The following is a 25,459-nucleotide window of genomic DNA, read 5'->3' as shown; positions in this document are numbered from 1 at the left end:
GAAGAGGAAGAAGAAAGATCGGGAGGCGGCTGCCAAGTCTGGTGCCGGTAGGTCCCAGAGTACCGGTGGAGATCGGTTGTAAATTTTTTTTATTTTATTTCATTTTGAACAATTATCTTATTGTCTGGTAGTCCAGGCCTTTTGTGAATGGAAACATCCAGACTTTGAATGGGAATTGGAAAGGAATTAAAATTTCTGGGATTTTCGTTACCGTAAGCATTTGTTTGCATCACTTATTACCGGAATAGAGTAACTGACAATAGCTATGTCCGGGAATGTCCGGGGTAGGTAAAAAAATGCCAGAAATGGTCTGAATAATTCATTTTTCCATTCAAATACCACACGGTGGTTAAATACAGAATGAGTACCCGATGGGTAGCTTGCCATAGCTGTATGTTCAAAAAGCAAAAGCTAGGACAAGATGCTCCCGGAGCTACTTATAGTAATACCGTAGGCGCTGGGTATTCCATGGATGCCTGGAAACGACCCCGTTCATGTCCCGGATGAAAAAGGTTGCGGGACCTACCTCTTCAATGATCTCGTAAGGGCCTGTCCAGGATGGATCCAGTCCCCGGGGCTCTGGGTAGACTTGCTTCATGACCCAGTCCCCCAATTTTAATGTCCGGGACTGTACCTTAGCATCGTAGTAACGAGCTATCCTCCGCTTGTTTGCCAAGTTATGCATGTGCGCCACATCTCTTCGTTCCTCGAGTAAATCGGCATCGAGGTGTAGGCCCTGTGAGTTGGTACCCGCATCGAAGTATTCGATCCGGGGACTCTGGATTTGTGTTTCAATAGGGAGTACTGCTTCTGATCCGAAAGCCATGCAGAAAGGGGTCTCCCCGGTAGCCTCCGTTGTCGTGGTCCTGATAGCCCACAACACCTCCGGGAGTTTAGCAGCCCAAAGACCCTTTGCTTCGTCAAGCTTCTTTTTCAGTATTTTCTTGATTATCTTGTTGACAGCTTCGACCTGACCGTTGGTCTGGGGGTGAGCCGAGGAAGCATAGAGGATCCTAGTGCCTAGGTTCTGTGTGTAAGCCCTCAACTCATCATTGTCAAACTGGGTACCATTGTCTGTGACTATGGTATCCGGGACTCCAAACCTGTAGTAAATGTTCTTCCATAGGAAGCTTTTGACCTTTTCCGTGGTGATGGCGACGAGAGGTTCTGCCTCAACCCACTTTGTTTGGTAGTCCACGGCAACAATGGTGTATTTGAACTGTCCTACTGCTGTGGGAAGTTTACCAATCAGGTCCAAACCCCACTGACAGAACGGCCATGGTGCCAGGAGGATGGAAAGGGCGATGGGCGGTGCCCTTGGGATATTTGCATACATTTGGCATTTGTGGCAAGAACTGGATATTGTTTGGGCCAGAGCCGACATGGTTGGCCAGAAATATCCTGCCCTTAGGGTCTTGTGCCCAAGAGATCGGGCTCCGGCATGGTTACCACATACACCAGCGTGAATGTCCTTCATTATTTTGTGACCTTCCTCCGGCGTTACACACTTCAGGTTGGGAAAGCAATGCCCCCTTCTGTACAGTTTTCCATTCATGATCGTGTATCGAGCTGACCTTAGCTGTAGTCTTCTGGCCTCGACCTTATCATCCGGTGCTAGGCCGTCGATCATGTATCTCAAAATTGGGTCCATCCATGAAGCTGTGTGATCCACGGCAAATATTTCTGACACCGTCTTAGAAGTGCTAGGTCCTGCTAGTATTTCGACCTTGGTGGCCCCATAGGTACGGTTTGGAGAAGTTGATGCGAGCTTTGCAAGGGCGTCTGCCTTGTCGTTTTCTGCCCTCGGTATTTGGGTAAAAATGTAGGAGGTAAACCTCTGAACTAATGCCAGGGCCAAGGCCTGGTAGGAGGACATGTGGGGCTCCTTTGCCTCAAAGTTACCGCTGACTTGGTTTACGACTAACTGAGAATCACTGAAGATACTAAGGTGCTGCACCCCTAGTTCTCGGGCGATCTGCAGACCTGCTATAAGTGCCTCGTACTCGGCGGCATTGTTGGATGCTTTGAAGGCAAACTTGAGGGCGTACTCGTAGACTTGCTCGTCCGGGCTAATTAGCAGGATGCCGGCTCCGCTGGTTTTCTTGTTGGATGCTCCATCAACGTATAATCGCCAAGTGCTTGGCGGAGGTGGATCTGCAGCTAGTGGTTCCGATGATTCCCGGTTTGGGTTATGGGAGGGGATTGATTCTGAAATAAAATCTGCCGCTGCCTGGCCTTTGATGGCTGTCCAGGGCTGGTACTTGATATCGAACTCCCCCAATTCGATGGCCCATTTAATTAACCTGCCCGATACTTCTGGTTTCTGTAAAACCTGCCTCAATGGGTGATTAGTGAAAACGGTGATCGAGTGTGCCTGGAAGTAATGTCTCAGCTTTCGGGCTAATACCAGGAGAGCCAGTGCCACTCTTTCAATGTCCGGGTACCTGGATTCTGCCCCGGTGTAACCTTTTCCAGCGTAGTACACTGGGTATTCACAATCGGAGTCCTTCCTAATCAGGACTGAGCTCACAGCCGTTGACGATGCCGCCAGATATACGTAAAGCATCTCTCCGGGAACAGGTTTGTAGAGTAGAGGTACCTCTGACAAGTATGACTTCAAACCAAGGAAAGCAGCCTCGTGCTCCGCTGTCCAGGCTATCATTTCGACGTGCTGGGTTTTTAGCAATTTGAAGAAAGGAGTACACTTGTCCGTCAGCCTGGAGATGAATCTTGACAGGGCGGCCACCTTGCCTACTAGAGATTGGACCTCGTTCCTGTAGGTTGGGGACACCATGTCTAATATAGCCTGCACCTTCTCTGGATTGGCCTCAATTCCCCTGTGGCTAGTGATGTACCCGAGAAACTTTCCTACCTCGACCCCGAAGATGCACTTCTGTGGGTTAAGCCGCATCCCATTGCGCAATATGATGGTGAAGACGATTGACAAGTTGGCTACATGATCCTCTGGAGTTAGACTCTTCACCAGCATGTCGTCCACGTAGACCTCCATGATAGCACCGATAACCTCCGCAAACATGGAGTTGACAAGTCGCTGATAAGTGGCACCTGCATTCTTTAACTCGAAAGGCATGACCTGGTAGCAATAGAGACCTTTGTCTGTGGTAAAGGCAGTGTGCTCCTCGTCTGCCGGGTTCATTCGAATTTGGTTGTACCCACTGAACGCATCCATGAAACTGAGTAACCGGTACCCAGCAGTGGAGTCGATTAATTGATCAATTCGCGGGAGCTGGAAGCTATCCTTAGGGCATGCCTGATTGAGCCTTGTGTAGTCCACACACATGCGCCATGATCCCGGGGATTTCTTTGGTACCATTACCAAGTTGGCTAACCACCGGGGGTATGTTACTTCCCTGATAAAGTTGATGGCGATCAGCTTTTTTACCTCAACCTGGATAGCCTGGTATTTCTCGTGTGTGAAGGCCCTTCGTTTTTGTCTTACCGGTGTTGAGTACGGAACGATACTAAGATTGTGCGTGGCTATCTCTGGCGGTATACCGGGCATGTCCTCATAGGACCAGGCGAATGCAGATGTGTTGGATCGAAGAAACGAGATCAATCCTTCCCTGACAACTGGAGACAACCTTGTACCAATCCTAACAGTCCTGTCCGGGAACTGCTCTGATAGGACCACTTCTTCAATGTCTTCTACGGCACCGGGCCGTTCTTCTTCGGAGTCGGTATCTGCCCTGGGATCCTCGTACCTGTCCAACAGAGGGTTAGTAGCTACGTGCAACATTTCGGACTTTCCCTTACCGCGTGATACAGTTAGAGAATAGCACTTCCTCGCGGCTGCCTGATCACCCCGGATCGTAGCAGTGCCGGCCGGGGTTGGTACTTTCATCATCAACATGTGACCTGCTATAAAGGTTTTCAGACGCCAGAGTGCCGCCCGGCCCAGGATAGCATTGTAGGATGAGACGCAGTCCACGACAATGAACTCTGTTTTGATGGTTGAACAATTCGGGCTTTCGCCTATCGTGATCGATAGGTAATCTGATTCGAGTGGTTGGACGATATCTCCTGAAAAACTAATTAGGGGCTCGTTATCCTGTGACAGCTTGGACCTTCCCCTGTTCAAAGCGTTGTAAGCATCGCGAAATAATACGCTAACTGAGGCCCCGGTGTCCACGAGCACCCGGGACATTATATAATGGTCCATTTGGAGCGTGATTAGGAAGGGATCATCATGGGGCATCCTTAGGTCGGCCTCCTCCTCCTGCAGGAATGTCACCGATGTCCATCCGGTGCCACCGTCTTGCTGCGGAGCCTTGTGGAAGTTGAAAACTTCCGGACGACCGAAACTAGAATTTCGTTTCCTCCTATGGGGGGGCAACTCTTTCGGGCCCCCACCGTGGATCGTGAAGATCTGGCCGTACACGTCTACAGCTCCTATCTCCTTAGCAGGTAGGTATCGTTGAAGCTTGCCCCTTTGGATGAGGGACTCGATTGTATTTTTTAAAGCAACGCAGAGATTGGTATTATGTCCGGCATCTTCATGATAAATGCAGAACCTTCCGGTATCCTGCTGGGTAAGTTTACTCTTCGGGAATTTCCTTGGGGGTGGTCTCGGTATCTCATCCTTGTTTTCGTTCCAAATAGTCTCGTATGAAGCGTTGAGGATTGTGAACACCTTATACCGGGGTGGTGGTAGTGTCCGTGGGGCCTGTTGTGCCCTCGGCTCCCGGTGAGGGTGGGTGGTCCCATAACTGTTTGACCTGGACGAGGACTCTTTGCCTCTTTCGTTCGAGGTATGGGGTGACCTATCATGGCTATAGACCCACTCCCTCTTTCGTGTTTCATCCCTAACAGTCGAGGTCTGTGAGGAGAATCTTAGCTCCGGTCTGGGGTTGTCCCCGTAAGTCTCGAATTCGGCCTGGGCGTGTCTGATGGCAGTGGCCATCAGCTCGTCGTAGCTAGCTGGAGGATTATGGTTGATCCCGTAGAGAAATTCTCCGCGCCTTAAGCCCCTCCTGAAAGCCAGCTCAGCCAGTTCCTTATTAAGGTCCCGGCACTTAGCGGTAGCCGCCTGCCATCGATTTACAAAAGACTTCAAAGTTTCATCTTCCCCCTGCTGGACTTTTAACAGGCCCTTTGGTGTGTGTATCCCATCGGTGCGTAAGATGAATCGAGCGACAAATTTGTCAGCCAGCTCCTTAAAATTCCCTATAGAACCGACCGGCAGTTCGTAGAACCAACTCAAAGCCTCCCCTGACAAGGTCTCCTGGAACATATTACAACACACTTCATCCGTATATCCCTTGGCGCTTGTTTGTGATCGGAAAGCCTGGAGATGCTGATAGGGGTCTCCAACTCCCGTATAGTCAATCTTCAATGGTTTTGATGTATTCGCTCGAATGGCTCCTCTAACCTGTTGGGTGAAAGGCCCCGGGCGGTCCTCGTAACTGTTCATAGCTCTCCAGGTGTCTTTATTTTCTGTGGCCTGTACCCTTGCCTGCAGGGCATGTAAGGAGTTGCTCATTTGTACGAGTAAAGCCGTGTTTGCGTCGGTTACCGGTGGGATATTGTGAACTGGCTGCGGTAACGGTGGTGGTGGTAGATGCCTCAAGCTTTCCGGGAATAAGTCTACCGGTACTTGGATTATCCGATGGCCGCCCTCCGCAGAAGGTGCTGGAGCGGTGCTAGGGCCTCCTGTTGTCGGTGCAGTGTTCATACCTGTTGCTAGCGAGGATGCTCTAGCCAGGGCCTGGGTGAGTGCCTCGTTGTGCTGGTGCCTCCTGTCCAGTGCTCGGGCCAGCGCTGTGTTTTCATCTTCCAAATCCTGCATTCTCTGTTGTGCAAGGCGGTTCGTTTCCCTATCGGTACTCCTTTGTTCCCGATCCATCCGGGATTGTTCCCTGAAGGCTGCGATCTCAGCTCGCATAGAATCCATCTCCGATACCGGAGTCACTTCTTCCGGGACTATGGGGTCCAAGGATCCGAGACCATGCAATTCTCCTGGAACACTGGGCGCTTCTGCTGAAGAAGTTCCCGGTGTGAATATCAGTGCCCGAGCGACACTTCTAACTTCTCCTGCCGCTTCTGGCTCATCCATTCTAAATGATCCACGATCGAGCCCCTATCTGGCGCGCCAATGTTTCTGGTGGCTTTCTCCGGGTACCTCACACAGAATGCTATACCGTCTGGGGCACCGATCAACTCCTGAATCCTGTATCAAGAACACAACGTCAGAGGGATAAACCGTGCCGGACGGTTTATACCTCTCCGATGTCTGAGTGAGAAACTAATAGATGTAGAGATCAAACTGTGTATATAGGAGTTATTACCCGTGAAAGGTGGTTGTGCTAATGTTTTTATACTCAAGCGTGGGAAGGGAGTCTCCCCTATCCTCGATGTGGGACACAGGTTGTTCTTCTGATGTCATATCAACTCTCTTGTTGCGTAAATAGATGGGCTATGCTGGCCTTGCCCCGGGCCCTGGGTGCCCAGGGTGGCATCCCATGTGAGGCCCGCCATGGTGGGTCGTGAAGCCGGTCCATGGCGTAGTACCTGGGAGTACCGAGGGGGCTCAGAGGCTAGTGTCAAACCTAGTTGACTCCCCAGTATGTACAGCTGGGGAGGTGCCGCAGGGCGATCTAGACTCATTCTCTGCCTATGCGGAGTTTCTGACTGATCCTGAGTGGGAATTCCTGTTTCACCTCTGCAAGCGACTAAGGTTTGGGTGATTGGATGGGATCGTCCGCGAGACCGCTGTTCAACAATCGCCGTTCAGCTCGGCATTCGGTCACCTATCCATTGGGCTGCACGAGCTGTTCCTGGCGGCATCGAGCTTGCCTCAGATTGAGCGGCAACTGAGAAAGGAGATCAAGGGTCTCCAGAAAGAGTTGCAGGAGGCACAAGACAAACTGGGGGAGACCAAGCAGCGCCTCACTAAGGCAGAGTGCGACACCTTGGATGCCCGCGGCAAGCTGAGAGTTACCGTTGAGCTGGACCTGGAGCTGAACGACCATGTGTCCCTCCTGGAGCAGGATATAGCTTTGTTGAAGGAGCAAGTAGCGGCCAAAGGTAAGAAGTTTGATATCCTGCAGCGGGAGTCTGCTGCCAAGAATGCGGAGCTGAAGAAGTTGCAGGGCGAGGTTGCCCGGTTGGGAGATGAGAAGGGCCGTGTAGAGGCCGCCGCTGTGGAATCCTTCAAGCAGTCTACGACATACAAGCAAGCCCTAACTGAGGCAGCGAAAGATGGTGCCTCCGCTAACCTGGAGTTTCTGAACAAGAAAGGCGCCATTAACTGGGTCAAAGCGTCTCAGTTTGCCAGTACATCGAGTCAGCCGCCCATGTTGGCGACTGGGCCTGTCGCTGATTGGACTGAGGGTATACGCTCTGGCAGCGACAAGAGTGACCATGGTCCGGCGGATAATGGTCAGCGGACTCCCCTGCCTACCCATTCTGAAGTCTCCTGGGCCAACTTTATGGCTGTGCACACTCGGCCGGATGGCACCATTGTGACGCTGAGTCTTACCGCTCCTGGGTCTGACCAGACGAGCCACATGGGCGCCCAGGAGCCACCGGTGACTAATGAAGAAGTCGTCACCGCTCCCAACAATCCCTGAAGATTACTTGAGCCTTGTGGTCCTGCTCCTGTTGCTTTTTTTTTTTTGTAATGCCGCTGAGGCTTCTTGCTTTTGTAACTTGACAATATTTTTGGGCGGGTAGTCCCGACCCTAGATGTATGAAATGTGGCTATTTGTTTCTGAAAATTTTGCCAAGTGTGAGATTGTGTTGTTTGAATGTTAATATGCTGCTAGAATTTTGACTTGCTTTTGGTAATCAACGAAACATTAAAGGAATTAAAATTGTGCCAAGTGCACGATGTTGCGGACGTCGTCCGCCGAATGTTATTAGCGTTGCCAGTTGAACTTTTTGTGCTCTACTTGGTGAAAATGGTTTGAATAATTCCTCGTTTCATTGATAGTTAATAGGTCAGTGTTTTACAAAAAGGGGGTTGTACCCGTTGGGTACCTTCCCTTAGCTAAATACTGAACAAAAATTTAACTAAGTCAAGATGCTCTTAGGTAGCGGCATGACTATTTATAGTAATACTAGAGTGTTCGGTATTCCAAGGGTGGGCCGTTGTGACGCCGTCCTTGTCCATTAAGTAGAAGGTGCCAGGGCTAACGACTTCCACTATTTTGTATGGTCCTTCCCAAGTTCGGTGGAGTGACGTTGGCGGTGGAATGACTTCCTTCATTACCCAGTCCCCCAGTTGGAGGTTTCGGGCTTTGACTCTGGCATTGTAGAAACGTGATACACGTTACTTGTTTTGTAAGTTGTGCAAATGGGCCTTGTGGCGTTTCTGTGAGCCCCAGAAAAATGTATCGAGCTTAATGGAGATCGTACACGAAATTATTCAACGATCTCGATAAATGTCATGATACTCGAGGAAATTTCCATAAATTTTCGTAAAGTGAAATCCTCAATCTAAGAGTTGGTTAATAAAGTACACGACATGACTAGTTCGTGAAAATTTTCGGGGAATTTTTCGGATACCTGAAGTGCTTGTAATGAATTTCCGAAGTTTGGAAATTATGGAAATTCATTTAAATAAAAAGAAAATTTCCTGCGGTGCAATCCTGGCCATCCATCCACCCACCACTTGATCATGGCCGTTCAATGTTAAATGGACCAACCTATATATCTAGGTGTTGATCAGATCAAGGGTGGAGGAATATCCAGAAAGCGAGAGAGAGAGAGAGAGAGAGAGAGAGAGAGAGAGAGAGAGAGAGAGAGAGAGAGAGAGAGCTCGGTGCTCTCTGACCCGAGATGCAGCGAGACCCGGCAAGTGACTCGACCGGAACTTCCACGTCCTGCCACCCCACGAGGCCACCAATAGCTTCGTCTCGGCGTCGCCTACTTTCCTGCACTCTCAGATCGTCCATGCACCGACGGTGAATGGAGCAGCAACAACGGGAAGCCGTGAGCTTTCTCCAGCCACCTCTGCAACTTCCAGCGACCGACTCAGCTGCTCTTGGTATGGAAACTCACCTCCTCGTCATGCTCAACACCCTAGTATGATTAGTTTTTCGATTTAATCAAGTTTTGACGATTTTGCGTTTCTGGGTAGCCATGGCTCCGCCGTGTTCTTCGACACCGGTGACGTTTCGAGCACTTCTGGGCTTAGTTTCCATCTCGAGTTCACCTGTAGACGAGGAATTAAGAGACTTTCTGGGTTGTTGGCATCAAAATCTTCAACTCACCAACATTCCAGTTCCGGCAAGAGGTTCTGTAAACCCAAGCTTGATCAACGTAGAGTTTCGAAGGTATAATTTCAAACCTTGAATTAAAAGGCTGTTCTTGTGACGAATTCGAACTTGTGGGCTGAAGGGTTCTTGAATTATTTCTGTCTTGGTATTTTGGTTACTGTTGCCGGTTGGTTTTGGTTGAATTGTGTAGTTTTGGTGGTTTGTCAATATGTTTGAACTGGGAGGACAGATTGGATGAGTTGTGGTGTTTTGAATTGAATGAATTGTTGTGCTGTGGTTGAGATTGAGATATCCTGATTATAAGATTGAATGCATAGGCAGAATGGACTTGGATGATTAAGTTTATGCTTTGTTAGCATTGCCATGGCTGTTAGTTGAACGATATTATTGATGCATTTTTATTCAAGACTAGTATTTGGAATTAGTGTTGAAGTGAAATTATATGGTGAAAATGACCTAAAGTAATATATGGCTGTCCTTAGTAATTCCGTCGAATTACTATGCGACACAATCGTTAAGTAAAGAAAATAAATTAATATATATTGGGTGGCCTTAGTAAATCAGATGCACTTAATATATATTTGGTCGATATTGTAAACTTCAAGTGAATGTTTGGTATTTTGGGTTAATTATCGAACTTGTTGCGATTAGTCAAACATGGTCAACTCCTGGTCAAACCAGGAAAGATTGGTTGGACGATTTAGTAATCGTCGATATTTCACCTAATTGTTCAATGAGATATTAACGGTCGGAATGTTGGAATCTAGGATTTCCAGTTACCCAAGGAACGAAAGGTTCGTGAATCTTGAACAATGTAAAAGGTTAAAGCATCAGAATTCAGGTAGGGGACTCGGGACTGATTCGATTAGTTGTTTTCCGTTTTGAATTAAATGTTTATGCATATTTGAGTTGCATGGTTTGGTTATTGATGGCTTGAGAGTGGGTGGAACATAGCGATTCCTCAGGCTTCGATCCCCTAAACCTCCGGAGGGGCCGTATGGACGGAATGGTGTTTGACATCCTCTGAGGTGTGGCACTATTTCTAGGTGATATGGCGTAAGTGGACACTCTCACTACGCTTACCTGGTGATGATTTTATTTGAGGTAAGGCCGTGTAGTTGGTCCATGGGACCGGCCATCAGGTATTATGCATTTCTTTGAGTTTCGTTCATTGGATTTTGAGTCCGAAAGATATGTAAAGCTTGTCGTTCTTTAACTAAATGGTTTAATTTTTTCATACTGGGATCCCAAATTAATATTTCATGTGTCAGTTTTCAAACCTAGTCGGGTGAAGCCCCTATTAAGTAGCGAGGACGAAAGCTCACCCCTACAATAGTGTGGTTGCAGGTACTGTGCACTGGAAACGGGATTGGAGCGGACGGAGCTGGGTGTGCGGATTTCAATAGAAGTCAGGTTCTGGGTTCCAATCTTATTCCTGTTCCTTAAATTTGTATTTTCAGAACTTGTCACAATTTGTTTGTTATATGCTAAGTCCTTTATTCCTCGGATGTTTGCAACGTTAAGTCCTGGACGAACATTTGAATTTAAAGTTTTAGAAGGGTTTTCACCTCAAAAGAATTTAAAAGCTTCCGTTGCGAATTTTTGTCAAAATTTATTTCGAACAAATGCTTAGCGAATTTCTAGAATGTAAATCGAATTTTCAGTTTATGTTTTAGAGACTCGCGGCACTGTGACGTACTCAAGCTGGTGAGGTGCAGTTTGGGGCGTTACAGAAAGTGGTATCAGAGCAATGTTTTCAAAATTTTCGATTTCTGTTGTTTTTAAAAACCTCTGATACCCGAAAAAAAAAAAAAAAAGTTTCGAAAAAGTTTTGGTAAGAAGGGTTGACTTCCCGGTACTATTCAAACGTTTTGGATTTCAGTGTTTACTAGTTACGTGCTTAAACCCGTACCGACTTTGAAATGTGTTTTGTCAGAAATATGCTTTGTGCAGAAAAAGGCAAGTTTTAGTGGAAATCGTTGTTTAACTTCTATGTGGGTTTTTGTGGTCTTTGAATGAAACCTTGCACTGATTTAAACAGTTTTTCGAAGTTCGTCTAGAGTCTTGATTTCTGATTACGTGGGAAATTTTAGGAATTTCTGTTTGGCCCAAAAGTATTTTTGGCAAGGTCCCTTAGGGGATTTAGCACAGCGGGCTGATACCTGCGGCCCAAAAATAAGCCTACTTGGGTTTGGGTTATAGCTTCACCCATTCCGTGATCCATAAGGAAAACGAGCCCTTATTGGAATCAAGTAGTAGAGATTGAATAGGAAACTTCAATCAATAATCCTTCTATGGCAAGGAATAGTCGAAACCCTAGGTATAAATACCAAGTTTCAAGGACAAATTACACACAACTCTCAAATCAACTAATCATATAGATTATCAAAGCCTCTCTGGAGCAAACCTACCTGTAACCTAGTTGCAACCTAGCGAAGCAAGGGTAACGCCCTAGCAACCCAGCGAAGCTAAAGTCACGCTTTAGCAAAACCCGTGCTTTCTCCAAACTTCCCAGTGATTGCACTGCTCAACCTACAAAGTTGAGTATCGATTCGGTGTCGTGAAGAGATCACAACCAAAGCCCTTATCTGTAAGGCAAGAAGTCCTTTTCTGAAAGGCATAGAGAATAACCTGGTGACGAGGTTGGTGCTCTCCTCATCCACGACGTTTGATCAAGAAGTCAGGTCAAGGGATTCTCCGACGACTGCACCCCACGGTGCTGGCACCCCTGGGCACACGCTCAAAAGAGACAGTTGGCACCCATACTGGTTTTGGAGCCAAACATTTTGGCACGCCCAGTGGGACCTTTATCATCTCTTTATGATTGCAACCATTGGGAGATCAAGCACAAACCCTTACCAAAAGATTTACGTTAACTGCCCAAACCACAAGACCTCTAGTTACAGGCCGCACTCTCGTGCTGACTGTCGTGGTCTTTCTGACGAACAAGTAATACAGAAGTTCTTACTCAACCTACCATTACCAGACATATCAACAGAACAGGGTGGAACTCCACAGCCCACTACTGAGGGCGACAAAAATCCTCCTGTCCAGCCTAATAAGGCTGGCGACGCGGCCAACATTGCCCAAGTAGCAGCGAGTGAGGGGATAATTGGATCCTTTGTGCCAATGCGAGCATTGAGGAGCGGCTTGCCATCTTTCAACAAAATAGTGCTACATATAATGAAAGGATGGAAAAAGTCCTTGCGGAAGAACGTCGAAGACTTGATGAAGTTTCGATCTCACAGCGAAATCTTGAAGCGAGTTCCCAACAAACGCAGGGGCAGTGGCAAGATACGTACAAGAGAAGCCAGGAAAACCATAAGGAGCTTGTGGATATGATAACTGGCCAGGCCGCTCAGAGCAAGCGTATCTCTGCTGACATCGCTAACCAAGCCAAGCATACTGCGTTAGAATTGGCAGTGCTTCGCAATGAGGGATCCAATCTTGCAACCCAAGTTGCCATGCTGAGAGCTGAGTTAGATCAGGCTAAAGAAGTTCTGAATAAAGCCTTGGGGGATCCTAACACCATTCTTGGCTCACTTGGGCAACCTTCAGGTACTGGCAAATACATACCTCCTAATGCTCGGGAGAAGACTAGCGGCAATACTGTTACACCAGCGACAGCCGCCTCTGCCTTAGCAAAAAAAAGCAAGGACAAAGCCCTGGTAATTGGTGGTAATAAGGGTACTCCAACTCCTGCGCAAAAGAGTAAGACTCAGAAGACCGGGGAAGGCACTCTTCCTGATCCTGCTATATTTACTCAATACGACAGTGACAGGGGGGGAGAATGTCTATGAAGAACTTCCAGGGAATTATTATGGCATTGACCAAGCTGGCACTCCGGTCAAGATAACGGCCTTGGTAAGGGACGACACAGTAGCCGCTAGCCAGGCTACACCTCTGCAGAATGTGGCGATACCTCCTCCTCTTCCGGGCTATGTGAGACGTGAAGAGGTTGAAGAGATGATCAGGTTGGCCAATCCTAGGGCCCACCTAGATGGGGTTTATGAGAGACCTTTCCCGCCACATATAATGCTCGCGCCTTTTCCCAGAGGCTATAAAAATATCATATTCTCTACTTTTCAGGAGAGGATATCGAGGACGCAGCAACCCATCTGGCCAGGTTTAAGGTGTAGTGCGGCCAATACCAAAATGATGACATCCTCAAGTGCAGGATCTTTGGCACTTCTCTATCTGGCGCGGCTTTTAGATTGTTTTCTAAACTGCGTCCAGGGTCAGTGGTTGATTGGCCAGCAATGGAAAAGCTCTTTCGAGAGACTTTTGGAGCTATTGAGACTGAGGTTGACTTGGCTTCTCTCACCCAAATGGCCCAACAACCTACTGAGTCTGCTGTTGCTTATCTTCAACGCTTTCCAGATCCAGAAGGCTAAATTGAGCATGATATTGCCTGAAAGAGAATTTGTTAAATTGGCAATCAAAGGATTGGAGGCTCCCCAACGAAAGAAACAACATGGCAGCATGATCCAATCAATGGGAGAACTTATCACAGAGGTCAGTAGCTTTGAGCATCTTCTAAGAGAGACGGATGCTAGGAAAAATGCATCCAAAGGGACATACGTGCCAGGAAAATATCGTACAGTGGCTGCGTTGCATTACCAACTGACTTCCTATGATCCTTACTATTATCATTAGGGGAAGAAGTTTATCAGGAAGAAGATGATGAAGAGGAGAATGATGTCTCCACATTCGAACTGACAGGGAGGAAGAGCTCAACCCTTAAACAGTTGAAAATATCTAAGGAACCTGTCAAACTCAAGTCTGTAGCCTTCACCAAACCTGAGTTCGCGACGTATACATATGATGCCAATAAGGCACATGAGATTTTAGATGAGATGATCGCCACGAAGATGGTGAAGACAGACTTCAGACCTTTTCCTCGACTAGATCAGCTGAAAGGGAAGAAGTACTGCAAATTCCATAATCTGTGGAACCATAACACGACCGACTGTGTGAAGCTAAAGGACCAAATTCAGGTATGGCTCAATAATGGTAGTTTGCAGGTGGAAGCTCCAACGACTGCAGTAGCACTAGTAGACCTGAACCCTTTCCCTGATACCGAGATCAATATGGTTGATGTGAACTGGACCAAGAAGAACCAGAGAAAGCCAACCTTGGATCTCACTACAAAGGGGCGAGAGGAGAGGACAGAAGGGGACGAGTCCCCTGCAAAGGAAAGAGCTAAGCCAGTCAGCGAAGCCTCACCAGTGGTCCTTTGCTCGCGATGCAAGGAAGAATGTGGCATCCAAGTGTCACATGAAGAAGTCGAGCAGACATTTCGGTTAGGCTCTTTCCTGCCAATCAAGTGGGCCTCACCGTCGCGAAACTATCAACCGTCAAGCCCAAGAGCAAGAGACAAGATAGAGTCACCGTCATCCCCAAGGGACTCCAACTTGTTCAAGAAACTGAAAGCAGCTGCAGCAGAACAGAAACAAGATGACAGGACTAGGAATGAGCACAAAGATATCTTGACCAAACCGTACATCCCTCCTTCTTGCACGTCTTCCATCAAGGAAAGCAAATGGTACACCAGAGAGAAAGGGAAAGCGGTGGAGATTAGCCCTTCCAAGAAAAGGAAGCTGTAGCGAAGGTTCGGAGAGGCCAAGCGAACACTAGAAGCTCTCGATCAGGGCCTGATTAAACCTTCGCAACTAGTCAAATCACCTGAGCAATATCAGAAGGAGATGGAGGCACTAGCCTCTAAGCCATTGGTCGCTCCCCGCAATTTTCGGAAGCAAGCATGCTCGGAGTCAGGGGCTTCTAACCCTAGTTGTACTTACATAAGCATTCACAAGCATAATTAGCTATAATGAGCCACGCTCATGCTACCAACACAGCCAAACAGGCTATCGTCCGAGCCCCGGCTCGCCTCCAGATCTCTGCTGACGCTCCGCCACGCGCCATGCCAAGTTGGCATTAGTAGCTTCAGAAGCTGGGGACTGAAGCACGTCAGTCCCACATCGAAAACATGGAGAAGATCAGTTCCCTCCTCACCTATAAAAGGTTCTCTCCTCTCTCCTCTCTCCTCATTGATTATGCATTCAATACTTACCTACTGTTACTTTGTCAACATAAATACATTGACTAACTTAGGTATCAGAGAAGAGAAGACCGCCTAGCGCGATCTCCCTTTGACGCCCTCTGTATTTTACTTGACAGGTAGCAGGAACCCTGAGTATCATCGGCAGCGGTCCACTCAATCGGACCAGCGTTAGTATAGGTTTAGTTACCGCTGAACTTTAAACATCAACATTGGCGCCGTCTGTGGGAACCTTTGAACAAAAGGCTATCTCACCACATCCACCATGACTAACGGTAGCGGGGGAAATGCTGAGGAGCAAGAGGATCAACCCACCAATTCCCACCCCACCAACCCCACGATCAACGTTAATCCAGCGGTTAACGTTAACCGTGCACTATTGAACACACCGGTCAACCCCAGTGGGGAACCCCAGGCCAGTTACCAGACCCCGCTAACTCAAACTACGGTGGAGGCTCAACCGAGCTGCAGCCGCCCCCCGGGGCAGGACCTCACCGCTATGTATGAGCTGGCACTAGCGAACCTTCACAAGGAAAATAGAGAGAGCGAGCAGGAGTGCAGAGAAAAGGCCGAGGTCCAAAAGCAAGTAGCCACGCTGATGTCAAAATTTGACGAGCTGAAGAAGGCGCTGGAAGAGAACTCTAACCCAGCGCAAAGCGAGCAGTCGCGGAGCACTAGGCGCAGTCAGCCCATCACCGGCAGATTGATACACGAACCAATCATACAGATGCAAGTACCGTTGAACCCACCAGAGCTACGGGGAATGGAACCACCTCCTGAACCCCGATTAATGTTGGAACAGGAGGCGGAGTCACAGCTGCATACCAGCGGCTCGACAATCAGGGCCAGAACCGAGGGTAATATGTCTGTCCCTAGGCGAGAGCTGGTGTAACGGAGCATCCAGAAGGGACCCGATGGAGACACAACCGCCATAATACTAGAGTGGATGCAACAATTAGAGCAAAGGCTAATCCGGGCCGAGGCAGGGGCCCCAGCGCCAATAACAAACACTACTAGAATTATGCCATCAGACATCACCACTATTAAATCGGTCGAACACTATGCCAAAAAAGCTATTAGACGACACGCATCAGACGACAGAAGGTTAATTTTCTGTCGTTTGATTTTTTCAGACGACAGATAAATTAAATGTGTTGTCTGAATACACAGAGAAACTATACTTTGAATTTTTTGAAAATATGGTCAGATTCAGACAACAGTTATATGTTGTTTTAATAGATGGAGATTTTCTATATTGAACCCTAGCAAAAATTTTAGAATTCCCTCCGAGAAGTTTAAGTTTTTCCCTCTCAAGTGTTTAAACCCTCAGCTAACTAGTCAATGGGGTGATATTCAGACAACACAATTTTGTTGTCTGAATAAGGAGAGTTTGACTTTAATTGTTTCAAGTCTTGCTTTTTGGATATAACACAAAACCCCTCTTCATGCTATTAACTCTGTCTAAAACTCAACCCCTCGAAAAAACTGTCTAGAACTCTATTCACTCTCTCAGCAACCAAAGTCTCAACTGAGATTGCGATCTCAATCTCAGCCATCTCAATCTTTCAAACTTAAAAATACTTACCCAAGCCTAGTCTCTCCTTCAACCCCGAGAATCCTTTCCATTCGCGTCCGGCTTAATAGAGTTTTTCAACAACCACTCAAGAGATTAGAGGAAGCTTGACTATTCTGTTTTCGATCGGGTTAGTGGCCGGCCGGTAAGCATTTTGCTTCATTAGTTTAGGGCTTCAATTGGGTCCAATCTTCGATTTTAGGGTTTCGATTGGATTCAGTCTTCAATTTTAGGGTTTTGATTGGGTTCAATCTTCTATTTGAGGGTTTTTCTGGAACTTGATTTGGGTTTTCCTAAAATTTTCCTTGTAAATTCGTTTTAGTTGTTAGGTCTTTCTTCAATTTGTGTTGGGGATATTGAAATAGATTAAGGTGTTCTGGTTCTGTCTTGTTAGTAAAATTTGTTGTTTTTGAATTTATGGATTTGTTGCCCTGATTTATGAATTTAGGGATTCAGACTTGTGCTGTTGCTTCTTATAGCATTGCTGTTGGAGGTGAGAAAAGCTTGAAGCTTTATTGTGAATTTTGCTGTGTAAGGTTTTAGTTTTCGTAGTATTTTGTACTGATATGTGACATTATAAGAGAGTTTGGGTCTTACTTGTTGCTTTGTTGGTCTCTTAGCTTTGGTTCCTCTCAGAAAGGTACGTTATTAAATTGTTTGTTACTTTATGGCTTAATTGGTGATTGATAAGCTTATTTTTGTGATTCTATAACTATTGGGGCTTAATTGGTTATGGGTGTAATTCTAGGTTATTCAATGGGATTTCTTGTTTGGGCATATTAGCTTTAGATTGGTATATTGACTATATTCTACAAGCTGTTGGTTCAACTGTATATCATTTGCAAACAGATTAATAAAAGAGGCGATACAGTGGATGAGAAGATCAAGAAGCTTGATTTTGAACTTAATAGATACAAAGAGCATATCAAGAAGACAAGGCCTGACGCTGCACATGAAGCTAATAAGGCGAGAGCGATGAGGGTTCTTAAGCAAAAACGAATGTCAGTGCTCCCTCCTGGTTTAATTCATATTCTTTTACATAAACTGATGTCAATTGTGATTTCATCGATGCGACGACAACATGTGGGATAATTTCAAAATCGATAACTGAATTTGGATATTTTGGATAGTCGATTGTGCCTTTTCTCATACATGGGTTGATAATGGCTTGAATCTAGGGTCTGCTGTAACTTGGCCACCATGTTGAAACTATATCTTGCTTTAGTTTTTCCTTCTCCAGTGTGTTATACACATGACAGCCTAGTAGTATTCTGTTCTCTGTTTTTAAAACTTATTTCAACTGCATTGTTATACAAATAAATTTTTCGTAAATCCTCAAAGCCAAACTGTTCCTGCCTAAATGTTACACTTTAATTTGTGTCAAATTTAGTCTTTTTCTGAATTTCTCTTGCTTGAGAACCCCTTAAGTCACACACCCGGGTTTGGGGTGTGACACAGAGTTCGTTTGTCAAGCTGAAATCTTACTGAGTTTCCCTTGATACGATGTTCCTTTGGAATCTTAATTCCTTCTGATGGTAAATATATGAATGCATGTTTAGCAACTTGTTCAAGGCAACAAGTATCCTTGTCTTGGATGTTTTAATCTTGACACAAACCTAGCCTTTGACTATCATTGTTGGAATTCTTTGAAGTGTGTACAGCAAATACGTTTCTTTCCTTTTCAAAATCTCTTCTTATCAGTTTAATTGCAGCAATGAATCTTTAGATTTTGATATATCATCTAAGTGTCCTATTGAATATCTAATCTATTTCTACCTTGTTTCAAAATAGTATGGCTGCACTTGAGTCTATTTCTTATTCCATTCTTGCTGTCCATTCGTATTCATAGCTCATTCATACAAAGTTCTTCATATTAGTGCCTTTATCCATTTGTATTCATACACTTGTGGTCTATGATATTGAAAACAAATAGCTGCTTTTTGTTATGTTTTCTACAAGTGAAAACAAAGCTTCTTAATTGCGAACTTTACCTGATACAATAATTCAATGCTTTGCATATTCTTACTGTTCTGTTTTTCATAAGGGAATGGATATATGACATAACAAGGTTTCTTGCTTTCAAATATTTTACTTATTTGTTTTATTCACGGTGCCAAACTACCCTATTCGAATTAATTTCAAACTAGCCTTCTTTGGTATTTCTTTTTCCTGACTTATTGACCTTCAAATGATTTGAATTTTTGATATGTTTTACTTCTCTTAGTTAATAAACGATCTGGAAATTTTCATTGGATTTCGACATAAAGTGAACGTTATGTGAATTTTTCAAATTTGGTCTGTAATTGAGAAAGTTCCAGAATTTTAAATGTTCCTCTGATTTTCTATTGAGATATGAACTTCTATTTGAATTATTTAACTTCTGGTTTTTCTGTATATTGAACTAGACATCCCAATGTTTGTTTCAAAACTGATTCCTTGTCATTTGGACTTGCAATGAATTTTTGTTGAATTGTTCAAAGCAGACCTACTGGAAGAAGGATCTTTTGATTCCTTAGTTGATGGTAGTGTAGCTGTTTTTCATACAGCATCCCCATTTTATCACAATCCCAGTGATTCACATGTACATCCCCTCTCACTTTAATTGCTTTAAGTTGTTATGCACTACTTAGTGTGTATGTATAACAAAATGCAACTCTTCTGTAAAATTCTTCATAATGCCTATTGTTTGGAGTTGTAAATGAGTTTGGTGTATTCCACTAGCAGCATTGGGACGTCCTCTTCATAATGCTATTGTTTGGATGGTTGGTAGTTGGTACAGCTCTATTTACAGGTATTATTTTTTACTTTCACAATAGAATCTGATTTGGATTTTGATTGTTGTCATGATATACTGGTTTAATGCCTATGGGAAACTTCCTAGCTCCTTGTTGGAAAGAGAAGGCGGTAGAGATTTAACTCATGAACATATGTTTTGTTGGTAATTAATGAATTGCTTGATTCATTTCAGCTTGATAAGAGCAAAAAAAGAAGGAAACTGATATACAAGGAACAATGCAATATCAGCTTGATAAGCATCAGGACACGAGGAGCCATTAGAGCAAAAAAAGAAAACCACCATAATACATTTATATGCTATTAACTTCTGAACAGTCATATGAGTCATACTTACATTTATTATGTTTCATGTCTAACTTTTGAATCATTTACTTTATACAGTGCAAGTGTGTTTGGTATCTCAGCGGAGTCAATGAAGTTGTCTTCTGTTTGATAAGGACCAACTGAAGTTTCAGATGGAGAAGGCCGAGAAGGATAGATGTAAAGTTCGGGCCGAATGGGAAAAGTATGTTTCTCCAGCTTCAAGATAACTAGTGTAGAGATGTGCTTTTGGACATGCATCATCCACAACCCAGATTAGTATTATTGCTCTAGATAATAGGTTTCTGCCTTAGGATTAGTATAGTTATGGATGTATGTACTTTGGCTGCAATGACAGATTGAATATTGGCATTTTTGTGCTTGGATTCCAAATTTGATGAATATATGGTATTTTTTAGTTTTCAGATTACATGTTTGTCACACAACAAGAATACAAATATGTGTCGTCTGAAATACAAGGCAACCACAAAATCAAAGCCAAATATATTGTTGGACCAACTTAACCACCACAGATATCAGGAAAAATATGTTGTTGGGAATCAAATCAGACAACAGAAATCTGTCTTGCAAATATGCTTCACACAACAGAATTTACATAAAACTATGGATGTTTTGATTCTCATACAACACAAAACTGTTGTGTTACCGCTCTTAAAGATACAGATCACATTGGTCCCGAAATGCAAAACTCATCAGACGACACACGACTTTTATTTGTTTCTGTCGTCTGAAAAATCAGACGACAGAAGTGTTCTGTCGTCTGATACCCCCAAGACACGACACCGTACTAGACGACAAAATTCGATTCATTCAGACGACAGAACAGTTCTGTCGTCTGATAGACTTTTTGGCATAGTGGAAATTGCACGCGATGTAAAAAATACATCCTAACATCAGTTTGTGAAAAATCAATTTCTATTGTGATTATAAACATTGGTCGTTAAATTAACTGATGTGTAAAGTCTTGTTCAAAAATTTTGAAAAACCGCGGAGGGACTAACTTAAAACATTTGAGAGGAGGGGGGACCAAATTTTCATTCCCCCAACACTTAGTATTTTCAGACAAAAAACTCTCCAACCCTAGCTAAAGCGACTCCCACTTTGACTTCGCGCAGTTCCTTCACCTTGGCCGACCTCATTCTCCCCGACCTCGTTCTACGACCTGAGCTCGTTCTCCGACCCGACCTCGTCCTTCAACGACCCGAGCCACCTTCAGCTCCTTCACAGACCCAAAACTGCCTCGATCGACCACGACCACGAACTCCTTCAGCGAGCTCCTCCGACCTCGTTCTACGACCTGAGCTCGTTCTCCGACCCGACCTCGTCCTTCAACGATCCGAGCCACCTTCAGCTCCTTCACCGACCCAGAACCGCCTCGATCGACCACGACCACGAACTCCTTCAGCGAGCTCCTTCAATGACCTGACCACGAACTCATTCTCCCACCTAAGCTCGTCATTGTTCGACCTGAGTCGGCTCGAGGTAGTTCTCCAATCGCCACCATCGAGGTCCGTTCTCTCTCTTCTCTTCACCACCAGTGCTGGTTTTCTGGCTGGTTTTGATCTAAAGTTTGGGTCTTTTTTGTTTAATTCTTGTGTATTTCAGTTGGGTTTGTTTTTGAATGGCTTAAAGCTCTAAATGCTTTGAATGTTTTTGTTTTTGATCTTTTGAGCTGTTCATGTCGATTATATTTTATTTTTGAAACTTTTAGTTCTTAGTTTGGTCTCATGAATCTGGGTTTTGCTGTTAAAACTATGGTGCTTAGATTGCTTGGTTTGGTCACATGAATTTGGCTTATCTGTTGAAACTATGGTGCTTAGATTGCTTGGTTTGGTCTCATGAATTTGGGTTTTCTGTTGAAACTATGGTGCTTAGATTCGTTAATTTGGTCTCATGAATTTGGGTTCTGTTGGAACTATGGTGCTTAGATTAATCTCAGTTAATCAGTTTAATAAAGGGCTTTGCTTTTGCCAGATCGACATCATGAAATGTCTTTGATTGTTCAAGTTTTGCGGTTTCTTTGTATTTGTTTCATTATCCAAGCTACTGTCCTTATCTGTGTTATATATTCTGCTAGCTGACTTGAGATGTAAATGGTTTATAAGGTTTGATTAACTTTGTTTTCGTCCTTTGTTTTTGTTGTTAGTGGGGAGTTTGAAGGCTAGGACCTATTAATTTGGAATCAAAAAAGTAAAATCAAAATGTCGTGAAACAGGAACTGTGTTGTTTGGTGGTGTTGCTCCGCGCCATACCGTAATTGTATTCACTCGGTGAGACTACACCTTCTTTGTTGTATAGTATGTTTATTGAGTTGGCCATGCCTTTGTCAATTCAGATTATAAGGTGTAGAAATTGATGTAAATATTGAAACTGGGATACCCATTTAGCTCCTGCATCTCATTTTCCATTTATATGCTCTGTAATATTGTTAACACCACTGTAACTATATTTTTTTTCTTTTGGTGTTTATGAAAAGTTTCTTTTGTTACGAATCAACAAAAACTTCTCTCAAGTGAAATGGTTCCTTTTAAATAAATAACCTGTTAAGTATCTTTTTTCCCCACAGCTTTCTTTGATCACATAGAGCAATGGAATGATGTTTGCTTTGTTTCTTGTTTATCTTTCAATTTCTTACTGATCATTGCTATTTTGTCGGTTTAATTCTGCAGGAGAAATTGTTTGGTTGTTGAAGCAATCTTTTATTTGGTGATTTTATAGTAGGTAGAGTTGTGAGAATGTTTGTTGGGGTAACCTGGCCTTAAAGAGATACAGAGCTGAGCTAAATACTTTGGGAAAGGCAGAACATGCCACTGATCATTGCCTTCTGCTAACTGTACTGAGTTTGCCAGGTACAAACCAATATTTCATTTCCCTTCTGACATGGACATGCTGTTGTTAATCTTACACAAGCTCCATTTGGATTCTTTGACATGTCTATTAGTTTTCAAATGTTCATTAAGAAGGATAGAAAAAGATAACATGATTGCCACATGTTGATGCCCTAAGATAACGTTTTTACATGTTTTTGTGATGATCTTTTCGATTATGAAATGGGAAAAGACCAGTATTCCTATACCTATATTTGCAAGCAAGAGCTGCATATATAGCTATTCTCTTTATGGCTTTATGTTACTAGTTCCGAAACAACATGTTGACAATATTACTATGAATGTCCCGGACTTCTTTCTTTTCTACATCAGCAGCAATTGAGCAATTTGACTTCGATTTGTATACTTGTTTTCCGTAAGGCAGATTAAATTTATATATGTGTGGATTGAGACAATTACTAGTCATTTGGAAATTTATATATGTGTGAACAATTATGCAGGCATATGATAAAAGGGAAAAGTAAAGAAGCTTTCATTGCATAGATATCAAGTACGTCAACAAGGTATACTAAGTAATGTCATACCCTAATATCATCGAACTTCTCTTTTCATAGTTGCAGTCTGAAATACATGTCAGTATGTGGTTTTGCAAGTATATGTGGTTGATTGAGTTATAATATTTGATTTAGAGTGATAAAGTCTTTCGAATTTAACAACGTGAATAAATAGGGCGTACCTAAACAACCGGGTGGAATTGAGTGTGGCTACTATGTTATGCTGTACATGAAGGATATTATTAATGATGACACACTTTCCTTTTCGACCAAGATATACGTATTAGGAATTAACAGAAACTTTGGTTTAAATATTAGCGCATTTCATTATGACTTACATTGATATATGTTTGTTGTGTGTGTGTGTATATATATATATATTTGTAGTGGGCGGTAAAGACTGGAAGGATATACCCAACAACAACTTGACGAGGTGCGCATGGAGGTGGCCGACTACTTGCAGACCTTGTTGTAGATTCTGACTAGGATGGGGATTTTGAGTAAGGCTAGATAGCTTTTGGTTCACTTTGATTACTTACAGACCTTGTTGTAGATTCTGACTAGGATGAGGATTTTGAGTAAGGCTAGATAGCTTTTGGCTCACTTTTTTTGTAGTAGATGAAGTGAATGTTAGGCTATATTGCAATATATAGGCATTGTTAGGCTAGCCTTGTAGTAGGTTAATTGGGATTTTGTTTTGCCTATTTTGTGAATTGTCAATGATGATGATTTTGGACAAAATACCCAAATATATATTGAAATCACTTTGGACAACTGTGGATAGTGCAATATTGTATAGCAGCAGCTACATATTTTATGGACATCAATCCTCTTATTTCAAACTGATGTCTATGTATAAAGTTTAAATCAGTTATAGCTATAAGAACTGATTTCCAGTAAGAGAGATACATCAGTTCCAAAATCAAAATCGATGTCCCATTAACCACAGGAAATCGAATTATTATGTTGGAATCGATGTGCCATAAGCTACTGCACATCGTCTTTTAGACAAAGATTGATGTCCAATATAAGTATTGTCATCGATGAGGACAAGAAAACTGATGTTATGAAAATATATGGACATCGTTTTTTTTAGTGATTCGATATATTACATAGCGCTTAGACATCGTTCTTTTACTGGAATCGATGTAGTATAAGATGATTAACATCGTTTTTTCCCTAGAATCTGATGTTAATGTAAGTAAATCAATCGGTTCATATAATATTGAACTGTGTATATTGAATCAGGAATGGTAGGATATGAGCCAAATTACACGTCTAAATCATGAACAACAAGAAACGTTTATGGTAACTGATGTGTGAAACAATATCAGTCATCGTTTTTAAGTAAATAACGATGTTAAAATGTATAGTTGGGCTGTAGGATCTATATTTCTATAAGCATTAAAGCCAAAAATATGAGGGTTTAACAATATATAAACATACAAATTTGTCAGAATTTAAACGTATTTACATCGATTTATAATGAAGAACCGATGTATATAATTATACCAGACATCGGCTAAAAACCGATGTCTGCATTTTCCGGATCTTTCTCATCACCCACTAAGACATCGGTCGGAATTCTTTTTCTCATCGGTTTTTGGCCGATGTCTGAGGCCATAATAATAGTAGTGAAATCCACTCTTTGCGTCCAGACCAGGACCACTTACCGCCAAGATCTTGCATGCCATCCGCCCGGCACACGCAAAAACACCAAAGATGTCACATTACTGCGGCATGACTGACCCCTTTGTCCATATGGACACCTTCAAAAAAGTCACCAATAACAAGGGCTTCGATGACGCTACCCTCTGCCACTTGTTCAGCGAAAGCTGGATAGTGAGACAATGAGTTGGTTCTTTGAATGTCCGCCAGGGTCCATCGACTCGTTCAATGCACTATCAAATGCCTTCCTCTCTCGGTTTATCCTGTTGGCCGCCGGACACCACAATACATCTCAGCTATTCAACCACAAGCAGGGAGCAGAGGAGACATTGAAGGCGTTTGTCACCAGGTGGCGAGCGGCAACGTCCCAGTGCAGCGATCTTGATAAGACAATGGCGCTGGCAGCTTTCAAGCAGGGA

General features: G+C 44.0%; 1 protein-coding gene and 2 long non-coding RNA genes across 10 annotated transcripts; 2 read left to right on the top strand and 1 right to left on the bottom strand.

Moving 5' to 3' along the window:
• Positions 1 to 433: 433 nt before the first annotated feature.
• LOC112194679 lies at positions 434 to 6,073 on the bottom strand. The gene is made up of 4 exons (XM_040517072.1): positions 5,264 to 6,073; positions 2,768 to 5,047; positions 976 to 2,671; positions 434 to 810 (listed from the first exon to the last, which is right to left on the bottom strand). The coding sequence occupies exons 1-4, from the start codon at positions 6,071 to 6,073 to the stop codon at positions 434 to 436; spliced, it is 5,163 nt and encodes a 1,720-aa protein (XP_040373006.1).
• A 10,643-nt stretch (positions 6,074 to 16,716) lies between these two features.
• On the top strand, positions 16,717 to 20,399 carry LOC112191420. 8 transcript variants are annotated; one of them, XR_005808328.1, is made up of 3 exons: positions 16,717 to 17,874; positions 19,357 to 19,664; positions 19,842 to 20,399. It is a non-coding gene; the product is annotated as an uncharacterized LOC112191420 (long non-coding RNA). The 8 variants fall into 8 exon arrangements; XR_005808327.1 differs by having other exon boundaries at positions 16,718 to 17,018; positions 17,322 to 19,664; XR_005808329.1 differs by having other exon boundaries at positions 16,718 to 19,454; positions 19,598 to 19,664; positions 20,051 to 20,399.
• Positions 20,400 to 22,734: 2,335 nt separating this feature from the next.
• LOC121052135 lies at positions 22,735 to 23,890 on the top strand. The gene is made up of 3 exons (XR_005808161.1): positions 22,735 to 22,839; positions 23,319 to 23,381; positions 23,760 to 23,890. It is a non-coding gene; the product is annotated as an uncharacterized LOC121052135 (long non-coding RNA).
• The last annotated feature ends 1,569 nt before the right edge of the window (positions 23,891 to 25,459 follow it).

This window comes from Rosa chinensis, chromosome 3 (assembly GCF_002994745.2).
Source record: "Rosa chinensis cultivar Old Blush chromosome 3, RchiOBHm-V2, whole genome shotgun sequence".
Taxonomy (NCBI): Eukaryota; Viridiplantae; Streptophyta; class Magnoliopsida; order Rosales; family Rosaceae; genus Rosa; species Rosa chinensis.
The sequence above is the reverse complement of the archived record's forward strand: the minus strand, read 5'-3'. Positions and strand labels throughout refer to the sequence as shown.

Bases quoted from the DNA above. Each gene is read 5' to 3' on its own strand.
- LOC112194679 (XM_040517072.1), bottom strand. From the start codon at position 6,073: ATGGATGAGCCAGAAGCGGCAGGAGAAGTTAGAAGTGTCGCTCGGGCA. The intron at 5,048-5,263 runs GTGTGTTGTAAT...AATCGATGGCAG, and splicing joins CCAAGGGATATACGGATGAA to GCGGCTACCGCTAAGTGCCG. The intron at 2,672-2,767 runs GTCCAATCTCTA...CTAAAAACCCAG, and splicing joins CCCCAACCTACAGGAACGAG to CACGTCGAAATGATAGCCTG.